Below are 12064 nucleotides of genomic sequence, written 5' to 3'. Positions count from 1 at the left end.
AACATTAAATTAAGGGGTGCCAATAATTGTGGCACACCTGTTTTGGGGAAAAATATTTATTTAATGTCAACAGTTTTTTTTTCTTTCAATAGTTTTACTTCAATGAAAAGGTAAGATTTTTGTGAATATTTTGAGTGAAAGACCAAGAGGATAAACAGCAAAGACATATTTTTTTAGAGCCTGTTTTGCTCATATTCACTAGGGGTGCCAATAATTGCGGAGGGCACTGTAGGTAGTTAGCGTACTAGTTTTGGAACAGAGCTACTTATTGCTGCTTTAACTTGCTTTGCGCACGCCAAAAAAAGTTGTATGGGTTTCAGACCCAGATCACAAAATGACAACATTAATTTAAAGATATTATAAAAACAATGAGCTAGCAAAAATATACCTTAAAAAAATTACAAACCTGTATAATGTATGTACATTTAAATATGACATTATCAACAGTGCATGCTTAGTTGAATGGAACTACTGAACCAACCTTTATATAGCCATAACATATGATCTACATGAGCAACAGGAGTCACTAACTGCCCTTGACACAACAATGCCAGCTACACGGCAATCAACTTGAATAGTGCAGTTCAATTTCTACAAGTATTTTCATATAGCATGAAATCTGCAGGAAAAGTTACCATGAAATACTGGGAATGCCTGTACACACATTTTACCACTGCAGGCCATCTTCATACTGACCTTCATGTAAGGCAGGGTTCCATACAAGTATACAAAATGTGCATGGTTCTAAAGCAATGAAAAAAGAAGGAGCCCTTCCCATAGGGGGTCACTAGCACCACCACTGCTCTTGCCTACCGGAGTGCGCCCTGTCACCATGTTGACCTCGTTGATGCGGTTGACATCTAGCAGGAAGACAGTCTCTTTCTCCTGCAAGGAAACAATACCGCGTCTAAATGACTCAGTCCCACAGTTATTGCCCATGGAGTAAAGGATACACGAACACGCATTCAATTCGCCATTAGGATTGCGATGTTGTAAAAAAAATAAAACAGCAGTATTTACGCTACCTACCAAGTACAACAACACATTAAGTGCTGTCTATGTATCCACACCAGATCACTCACCACGAACATGTGTTGTAAAACGTCAGACTGTCTAGTGTAGTTGATGAGCATAACACTGAACATTTCAAAACTCCCTCCGCTTCCGGACTCGGAGAGCGCTCTGACTCTATGGTGCACCTCCCTCGCGGGGAAGCTACAGCGTTGCCTGGTAACTCAAACAGGACAGTTACTTACTGACGTTGAGGTACCTTGTGTTTTTTCTAGTTGATGCATGGAGGACGCCAACCACACCTATACCTGCCTTCCTTAAGTTTATTTCCACCAATTGTGTAAGGTTATATAAGATATGGAAATGAATTATTTAAATAATGAATCATGCACGTCACATACTGATTCACTCAATGAAAACATTTATTAAGTTTCCTTACCAATTACCAGGGCTCCAGTGTTTGTAGGACTGTGTTCACACAGCACTGAGTAAAACTCATGGTTGTATGTAATATACGGTCATGTAGAGTGATGTATATCTTCCGAGATATCTTTTGGGCCATTTTCATGTGCCTGAGAAACAGCTGTTAAGCTTAACTGATTTTAATGTCAATTTTATTTTATAGGAAAAACATTTGCATAAATTGCAGTATGTTCCAGAATGTGGTTACCTTCACACCTGTATGGGGAGAAGCTCATTTCTGCAAAGTATGCTGCAAGATGGATCAGAATCTCTTAGATGTACTGTGCTTGATAATCTAAATAATAATAATAAAAAAGTTAATATGAGGTTTGAGATCAAGAATTGTATGTGCTAAACACTGGTGTCATCATAGCTGTACTTGGCAGGGGCTAATTTCTAAATTTCATATTTGTAAACAGGTTCACTAAGTGTTCCCCTGTTCACTGCTCAATTATGAACAAATGGATTCAGGGAAGCCTTACCTCTGGGCACGATGACAATTAAGAGAAATTGCATCAACAAAATCAAGTGGGACACAAGTCATTTTCCCATTACAACTCTACTTGATCAGACAGGTCCATTTAAACAAGAGGACAAAGAAAGGGCATTAATTAAAACGGAATACTGGGTCACCCCAGACACTGCTTAAACAAATATATTAACGGCTTTTGATATGTTTCAGTATGATCAGAATTGTATTTATTCTTCTTCACCACCAAATACATACAAAGACTAAACACAAAACGTAATTCAAAGTTTTCTTCGACACAAAAAAAAACATTTGTCATATATATAATTTCAATGCAGACCAATGTATGAATACAAAGTCTGATTTAGTCTTTTTTTTTAGATCGGTAGAAGTACATTCTTCAGTGAAGTGCACATCACCTTAGCATCGGAGTAGAGTAAGAACCACTTGACAACCAGAACAAAAAAATCATATTTGCAAAGACCTTTAGTGGAGAGAAATCCTTTATCTTGTAGGGTCTGAAGACTAGTTGACAAAAACAGGCCAGTATTATCTCTTTACCCAGGCTGTACTACCGGCAAAAGAAGTTAGGACCATAAACAGCCAATAAACTCCATTCTTCTTAGAAAACAGTAAAACTGAAATGATGGGATTAGAAAACACACCCATATTTTCATGCATTCATCTCACTGATCAGACACACAGGCTTGTTTTTTTAATAGGACAGTTACAGATCCACATACTTTTACAACTTAAATAAGCTTCACACTTCCTCTCACTCTCGCTCGCTCGCTCACACACGCACACAGATAAATGTCTGTGCTGATCTAACTTTTTGTTATCTTAGATGTCTCACCACCAGTAGCAACCAATAGATTTTTGCATATTGTGATGCGATTTAACATTGAACGACTCCCATCCGAGAGTGCCTTTCCTCTCCTGTTATCTTAATCTTCAATTTTCCTAATCAGTAACTAAAACCGTTTCCGTTTCTTGTTTTCCATTTAATAACTTTTGTTTGAAAGGTCAGAGATTGCTAAATGTTATCAAGGACAAATAACTTTGTTGACCACTTGAATAAGTCGACTTGAGCTACATTCATTTCAACTTGAAAAGGATTGTTTTATTGTTTTATTTGACAGCTCCAGAAAAGTGCCCCAAATGGGCCTCATTACATTACAATAGTGTAAGAAAAGGAAAGAAAATACCATATAAAAAATGCAGCAACGATCGTAGAGATGAGTTGTGGCACATATGTTTTGGGTAAAAATATTTATTTAATGTCAACAGTTTTTTTTCTTTCAATAGTTTTACTTCAATGAAAAGGTAAGATTTTTGTGAATATTTTGAGTGAAAGACCAAGAGGATAAACAGCAAAGACATATTTTTTTATAGCCTGTTTTGCTCATATTCACTAGGGGTGCCAATAATTGTGGAGGGCACTGTAAATCACCACTGAGCTTGTATCCATGTAAATATCTACATATTCATTTGACCATCATCACTTCTTGGCAACTGATTATATGTTTGCATTAATTGCACATCTTCATGACAAGACTAAGACTTGTCAAGGGACAGACTGTCCAATTAGGAAGCTATATTCAGGTCCTACTTTTGAAATAAATCGTCATTTTTTATTTTTTTTGCTGTCTTCATATCCGGGGATGCTTTGCATGACAGCTAACTTGCAGATGCCTTTGCAGCAGCAAATTTCAGTTCACTATAAACTTTTTCACACGCTCATTAACATTAAAAACATAGATTAAAAGTCTCTGCCCCAGTTAATTGCAGTACTCTGTAACTCTGATCACTGTTTTTAGTTATACACAGGGAAAGATTTGAAATTCCTCATGGTATTTATTGGGGATTTCTAACGGCGGCCAAACCTCTCACTTTCACACGTATGCACTCCTACCCACCAACTCAGCCCAAGTGATAAAACACACTAGGTGCACTAGAACCATTATACCGATACTTAGCAATACTTACAACAACCACCAACACCACCAACAAAAAAGATGCCTTTGTGAGCATTTCACAGGGGTTGTCAAGTGAGCACCTTCCTTCGTAAGTGCTTTGTTGAATTAGGCCCACAACACCTCCAGGAGGCTCAACAGTGATGTCTGGCATCTCAGATCTACCCCCCCTCCATACTTACAATGGCACATGTGAATACCAGGGACAGGGACAACAACAGATACATCTCAAGATAGACCTTGAAAAGATTTCCCATGCATATCTCAGTGGCTGAACGATGCACTGCCTGATTATCTAAAGATCAATTTAATTATACAATAGCAAATGAATTATACTGTCCCTGTCATTCATCTCAAACAAAAATGTCTCCATGTGTAGCAACCCCGAGACAAGCTAGGCTCAACAAATACACCCACCTGCTGGATTTGCAATCAGTGTTTATTCTTCACGCATGATTGTACCTTAGATTATTTGGTAATCACATAACACTAACACTGGAAAATGACTTCAAATACCCTCCAATTTTTCAGGCCCATTATATTTTGTGCACAAAACTCTTTAGAGTAACACACAAGTATTTAAGGGTAGAGTAGGGTATGATAGAAGTTTTAGTTAGGGCAAGGGAAAGGGTATATGTCTGGTGAGAGGTAGTTTATAGTTTATTTGGGTTTATTAGTTACTAGAGTTGTTTGGGTAGTTGAGGATTAAGGATAGGTGGCAGATATTTCTTATTTGGTAAAGCAGTCCTCTCTTTCTGTCTTACTGTAACATGCAAACACACATATCCTCTTACAGAAACAGCATATTGCTGTTTAGAGTCCATTTAGAAGCATCAAACTGAGGTCCTTAAATGAGAGAAAAAACAGTATTAAAACAAGAATTCCATCACACAATAAATGTATCTATCTCAGACTGCTTGATATGTATTTACAGCTGAATATTATGTACATTTCAACAATTTCCCTGACAGCATTTGGTAATCTCTCTGAATCGTTAAACAGAAGTAATCAAGTGAAAAACGCATAATCGGAAAAAACGGAAAAAAACAAGACACCAGAAAAAAAATCTTTGTGTTAAAGCAGCAGTAAGAGGTTTTGGTCTCAAATTAGCACGCTAACTACATAAAAGACATGCTAAAACACTGGTAATCCCAACAACAGAGGGTGCATTGATAAAAACTTGCTAGTATGCTAACTGGGATCTTTTGGCCATACTGTGAATGCTTTTCTTACATTTTTTGGGGGTTTCCCGGCCAAAACCATAGAACTACATAATGCACAGCCTGGGGCTACTACAGTAGTGGAAACTACAGGTGAGTTTATCTGCCCTTCACATGATCATTTACCATCAGAATGAATTTGAAGATGATGTTAAAACCAGTTGCCTATAAAAACATGTAAATTCCTGTATGCTGTTAAATCATCCCTCATTAAATGAAAATGTGCAGGTTTTTTTCCCAGTACAGCAATCTTATTAATCCTGTACTTACATGCCCATGGACATGTATTGTTTTAACTGTATTATTTCTATGGGGGAATTAATATATCTAATTATGAGATCTCCCACTGAAGTATTAAATAATTAGAATGTATCTTACTTATCTACTTATCAAGTATACCTGTGAATTTAAGCAAAATTACTGACATTGTCAAAAGGACATACAGATTATCTGTTCCATTTGCTATCAGACAAATGATAAGAGTTCACGGTAGTTTATCAAGGTGAATCAAAAAGTAAACTGAAATTAGGGGGAGGTTGTACGTATAAAAAGGCACAGGTTCAACTGATGGCTCACTGAGCTCCAGGTGAAGGCATTGAGCAGACTAACAATCATGAAGGCAGCCATTATCCTCTGTGCCATTGTGGCACTCTCCGAGTGCCTCCTCAGGTCAGTAACTGTTTTTCTGCTATTCCTGAAGTGTTGTGTCCAAAGATGTCCTACTACGGTACTACTTGCCTAGCAATAACTTATAACTGTAACAAAATATTAACTATGTGACACATGGTACCATGCTGAGTCTTAGTTCTCTCTCCCAGGATCCCTCTGAATAAGGGGAAGACTGCTAGGGAGAGTCTGGAAGAGCAGGGCCTCTGGGAGGAGTACAGGCAGCAATTCCCCTACAGACCAATGGCCAAGTTCGAGGACTTTGCTGTGGGCACAGAGCAGATGACTAACGACGCTGATGTAAGTCAATAATAGTCTAATGAATATGAATGGCCATGATTGGGTCTGAGAAATTGCCAACCTCACAATGTGCTATTTCCACCCACACAGCTGGCTTACTTTGGGGTGATCTCCATCGGTACCCCCCCTCAGTCCTTCAGAGTGATTTTCGACACTGGCTCTTCCAACCTCTGGGTGCCCTCTGTGTACTGCAGCAGTGCTGCCTGCAGTATGTTTACAATTACCTCTATCATGTACCGATTCATATAATAGTAAACCAGAAATGGTGTAAAGATGAAGGTCAACTATAAATATATACATTATATATTATATAGAATTAGAAGTTAAGCATCAACATCAAATGTAACAAAACCCTTGACAAGGTCCTTCACAAATTAGAATTGTCATGGTTTAATTAACCTAACAATGGTTGCCAATGTTCTTCTTTAGACAACCACCACAAATTCAACCCCAGCCAATCCTCAACCTTCAGGAATACTGGAAAATCCCTTCAGATCCAGTACGGAACTGGAAGTATGACTGGATTCCTGGGCACTGACGTTGTTGCCGTGAGTGTTATGAAAAAAAAACCAGAATAACTAAAAATGGGAATAACTATTTGTAAATTCATCCAAGAACTAAAGATTAAACTACACTCACAAGGTTAATATTATCCACACTCTTCAACCATCTAAAATACCTTAAAAAACTGCCTGCAATTCATCCTTGTTAGGTTGGAGGTATCCAAGTGCCTCACCAGACGTTTGGACTGAGCCAGAGCGAGGCTCCCTTCATGGCTCACATGCAGGCTGACGGTATTCTGGGTCTGGCCTTCCCCCGCCTGGCTGCCTCTGGGGCTCAGACGGTCTTCAACAACATGGTGCAGCAGGGCCTGGTGCAGGATTACTTCTCTGTGTACCTGAGCAGGTACCAACTGCCTAACAAACCAACTGTGTGCCCTAAAACAGCGCTCGTCGTGCTTATTATCCGTTTCAATAGTGGCCTGCGTCTCTGTAACAGACATCTGAACCTTTTTCAGTGTGTTTCTTAATAAGCAGTTGATGTTCTATCATCTACTTTTCTGCACAGCAACTCTGCGACTGGCAGTGAGGTGACCTTCGGTGGGTATGATCCCAGCCACTACACCGGCAACCTCGTCTGGATCCCCCTGTCTTCTGAGACCTACTGGCAGATCACTGTTGAAAGGTACATTTATAATTCTTTGTGTAAATACATGTGTAATACAAGTCATGCTCACACAAAGCAGTGAGAACTAACTTTTTAAAAGCTAACATGTTGTAAGAGTTTCCAAGAACAAGGCTCAAGATAGTTAGAATTATTTCTGAAATGTGAAAGTATGCATCTCTTGCTATGTATAAAGCAGTAGGGATTGATCAGAGTTTTGCTGATTCCAGTATGACCGTCAACGGCAATGTTGTTGCTTGCAATGGTGGATGCCAGGCAATTGTGGACACTGGCACTTCTCTGATCGTTGGACCAAACAGTGACATTTCAAGCCTCAACAACGCAGTTGGTGGTGTAAGTATAACCAAATGCTTGTACACAGTGTTCCAAGTTATTATGTGGCAGGAATAAAAAAAACTTGCCATTTTCAAAAAGCACCATTTAGACGCTTTATAATAACTGCCCTAGTAGGCTTGGAAGACACTGCTATTTTTGTATATTATCTATACTTTTATTATAGTTATAAATATATATAGTTATAAAACATATATTTCAACATTTAGATTCTTCTCAAATTTGATTTTCACTAAAGTGAAATTTATTTAATTTACTTAAGTGAATTCTTATGTCTGTTCTTAGGCCTCTGTGAACTGCCAAAACATTGCAAACATGCCTGAAGTTACTATTAACATCAATGGACATGCTTTCACCCTGCCTGCATCTGCCTACGTCCGTCAGGTAAGCCCTGGTTTCAGAGCAGAAGTAATACAAATACATTAGAAAACTACTGCTGCTTTGCATAATACACTTTTTGTAGTTTTATATCTAAAAGTCTGTAGGAAATATTATGAAACAGTGAATGTGTTCATGACCCTTTTTAAATCTCATTCTCTGCAGTCCAACTACTATGGCTGCAGCACTGGATTTGGCAATGGTGGGTCTAGCCTCTGGATCTTGGGTGATGTCTTCATTAGGCAGTACTACACCATCTTCAACATGTCCAACAACTATGTTGGTCTTGCCAAGGCTGTGTAAAACCAGCAGGTTCTGGTTGTGATAGAAACAATGAAATCACTTGTAGCTGGATTGATTTTGGACCGACTGAAAGTATTGTTAGTGCCTCATGCTGAAAGAACACCTAGGTTATTTATATCCATATCTAGTCTGCATCAGCACCTGTAAACTGTGAGAAGACTGAATTGATTAAAAGAAATTGCATCATAACTGTTTGGTTTCACTTTATGATACACATATCACACACCTTTGCAATCAAGTGGGCAACGGACACCTGTTGTCTGTTTGGAGTCTCTAAGATAGCAGACAGTTGGTGTAAGACCGAGGGTGGACAAGAGTTTGCCAAGAATTTAATATGGCGGTTTGTCATCTTGTGTCCATGTGCAAGTGCACAGCGTGGGTCACACTACCTAACAAAATCAGCAGGCAATCAGGAGAGAACGATGCGCTCCCTGGGACATCACTGGGCAGCAGGGGATGGCCAGCTGGCCATGGGGGTACGTCTTGGCCACCCAGAGCACACCATACTGGGAATCAAACAAAACTCTACTTCAGGAACTAAACAATTACAAATCAGAAAAATGTAATGTACGTTGTTACAGGAGTTTTTGTATAAAACTCGCAAGTAAACTAGCATTGTTAACTTAGTTAAAGTAACACTATGCAACAATTTGACACTTTTTGAGGTATGGTTTTGTAGGCAACTAGTTTTGGTACCATACCCAAATTCATTTTGCTAGCATATGGTCATGTGAAGGACAGATAAACACCTGTGTCTTTCCCACTAGCCATCCAGGATATTCCCTATGTAGTTCTGTGTTTCCTGGCTGGAACACCTTGCACAAATGGACGAAAAGCTTTCACAGCATGACATTGCCAGCTATATCGCCAAAAGACACCAGTTAGTGTATTGGCAAGCTTCTATCAGTGTCAACTGGGCTGTTGGTGGTGTTCGCAAGGTATTGCATACCTTTTAGGTAGTTAGCGTACTAGTTTTGGAACAGAGCTCCTTATCAATGCTTTAACTTGCTTTGCACACGCCAAAATAAGTTCACAAACAATGCATTTTGCTATAATATATTTGGTGACAACCTGCTGTCAAATCTGTTCTCACATTTTGTATGGGTTTCAGACCCAGATCACAAAATGACATAGCGATTCACTATTGGCAGCTAGTGCGAACAATAGGTTTGTTTATCTGTCCTTCGCTGGACAAAATTAATTTAAAGATATTATAATGAGATAGCAAAAATATACCTAAAAAAATTACAAACCTGTATAATGTATGTAGGCTACATTTAAATATGATATTATCAACAGTGCATGCTTAGTTGAATGGAACTACTGAACCAACCTTTATATAGCCATAACATATGATCTACATGAGCAACAGGAGTCACTAACTGCCCTTGACACAACAATGCCAGCTACACAGCAATCAACTTGAATAGTGCAGTTCAATTTCTACAGGTAGTCCCCAAATAGCATGAAATCTGCAGGAACAGTTACCATGAAATACTGGGAATACCTCTGCACACATGTTACCACTGCAGCCCGCTTCCGGACTCGGAGAGCGCTCTGACTCTATGGTGCACCTCCCTCGCAGGGAAGCTACAGCGTTGCCTGGTAACTCAAACAGGACAGTTACTTACTGACGTTGACGTACCTTGTGTTTTTTCTAGTTGATGCATAGAGGACGCCAACCACACCTATACCTGCCTTCCTTAAGTTTATTTCCACCAATTGTGTAAGGTAATAGAAGATATGGAAATGAATTAATTAAATAATGAATCATGCACGTCACATACTGATCACTCAATGAAAACATTTATTTAAAAAAAAGTTTCCTTACCAGTTAAACAGTGAGTATCCCATGTCATCAGGGATGACTTTTTGTCCTTGCTGGGTGTGGTTTCATGCTACTGATGATGTAGAGACTGAAGCCTATATAGCATGTCCCCGGTAGGTGACCACATAAATACTACATAACCTGCTCACAGTTGCACTAATACCAGAAGAGTGCAATCCATCAAGCTGAAGAATGGATGCAGTGGAGTGGGTCGAGTCCTTCGCCAGAGGTATTATGTGCTTACTGGGTATAGTGGGTAACAACTGGTTAGCCTTTAGCTCATTACCAGGATCCAAGTCTCAGCTGAAGACTAACGATGCCCTCTTTATCAATCTGGCTGTGTCCAACCTCATCACCAACTACATGGTAGATCTGCCTGACACCATGGCTGACTTTGCTGGCCGCTGGTTCATGGGTCTGACCTATTGCCGAATCTTCCGGTTCTGTGCTGACCTGTCAGAGACCAGCAGCATCTTCTCCACCCTCTTCATCAGTGTGTTCTGGTACCAGAAACTGGTGGGCTCCCTGAAGCGTGGAGGGGCTCCAATCCGCTTGGACAACCTGCGTCTGGTTGCTGCTCTGTTGGGAGGAAGCTGGATGGTGGCCATCGTCTTCAGCATACCCCATATAATCTTTGTAGGCCTGGAGGAAGGAGATGAGGCAGACTGCATAGACAACTTTCCTTCTCCCACTGCCCACCAAATCTATGAGATCCTGTATCTAAGTTTGGCAAATGCTCTTCCTATTGCTGGCATTGTCTTTGCCAGCATCCAGATCGTGGTCACTCTCTTGCAGAATCAGCAGCGCATCACAGGAATAGGAGCTGGAGCAGTTGAGCCATCACCGGACAAGCCACAACAAGAAGCACCACATCCGACTGTCCCGGGCCAAGAACCACAGGGCTCCAACTCTCAGGCAGCTCAAGGTTCACTCACCGTTTACAATGGAGTTCAACCGGGTGCTGTCCAACAGCAACCTCAGGTAACACCCAAAGCACAGGTGAAAAGCAGCCCCGGTCCCAGTGGCCAGGTGCGGGCAGCCAAGAGTGTGGTGGCTGTGGCCTCTGTGTTCCTGGTGTGTTGGCTCACACACCTGCTCCTCCGCATCACCAGCAGTGTTAAGACATCGGAGGTGGTGGTGGAGGTGGCCAGTTACATTGCAGCGTCCTACACCTGCATCATCCCCTACATCTTCCTGTACGGGGTGAAGAAACTCAACTGTACCTGCAGACGGTGAGCTGGACATGGCCATAAGCTGAGGATCAGTGCTCCAGTGCGTGTAGGACTGTGTTCACACAGCACTGAGCAAAACTCATGGTTGTATGTAATATACTGTCATGTAGAGTGATGTATATCTTCCGAGATATTTTTTGGGCCATTTCCATGTGCCTGAGAAACAGCTGTTAAATATAACTGATTTTAACGTCAATTTTATTTTATAGGGAAAAAATGTGCATAAATTGCAGTATGCTCCAGAATGTGGTTACCATCACACCTGTATGGGGAGAAGCTCATTTCTGCAAAGAGTGTGCTGCAAGATGGATCAGAATTTCTTAGATTTACTGTGCTTGAGAATCAAAATAATAATAAAAAAGTTAATATGAGGTTTGAGATCAAGAATTGTATGTGCTAAACACTGGTGTCATCATAGATGTATTTGGCAGGGGCTCATTTCTAAATTGCTTCTTTGTAAACAGGTTCACTAAGTGTTCCCCTGTTCACTGCTCAATTATGAACAAATGGATTCAGGGAAGCCTTACCTCTGGGCACGATGACAATTAAGAGAAATTGCGTCAACAAAATCAAGTGGGACACAAGTAATTTTCCCATTACAACTCTACTAGATCTGACAGGTCCAAGAGGACAAAGCAAGGGCATTAAAACGAAATACTGGTCACCCCAGACACTGCTTAAACAAATATATTAACGGTTTT

The 12064-nt window shown here is 40.2% G+C and overlaps 2 protein-coding genes across 2 annotated transcripts; both read left to right on the top strand.

The window, feature by feature from the left end:
• The first annotated feature begins 5751 nt into the window (after positions 1 to 5751).
• On the top strand, positions 5752 to 8453 carry LOC105893286 (pepsin A-like). The gene is made up of 9 exons (XM_031558512.2): positions 5752 to 5807; positions 5957 to 6104; positions 6195 to 6312; positions 6534 to 6652; positions 6817 to 7010; positions 7173 to 7289; positions 7499 to 7622; positions 7908 to 8006; positions 8166 to 8453. Exons 1-9 carry the CDS (start codon positions 5752 to 5754, stop codon positions 8301 to 8303), a joined length of 1113 nt encoding a protein of 370 aa, XP_031414372.1. The 3' UTR covers positions 8304 to 8453.
• Positions 8454 to 10298: 1845 nt separating this feature from the next.
• On the top strand, positions 10299 to 12055 carry LOC105893258 (alpha-1D adrenergic receptor-like). Its single transcript, XM_012819644.3, has one exon. It carries the CDS (start codon positions 10324 to 10326, stop codon positions 11365 to 11367), a length of 1044 nt encoding a protein of 347 aa, XP_012675098.2. The 5' UTR covers positions 10299 to 10323; the 3' UTR covers positions 11368 to 12055.
• Positions 12056 to 12064: the final 9 nt, after the last annotated feature.

This window comes from Clupea harengus, chromosome 21 (genome assembly GCF_900700415.2).
Source record: "Clupea harengus chromosome 21, Ch_v2.0.2, whole genome shotgun sequence".
NCBI classification, from domain to species: domain Eukaryota; kingdom Metazoa; phylum Chordata; class Actinopteri; order Clupeiformes; family Clupeidae; genus Clupea; species Clupea harengus.
The sequence above is the reverse complement of the archived record's forward strand: the minus strand, read 5'-3'. Positions and strand labels throughout refer to the sequence as shown.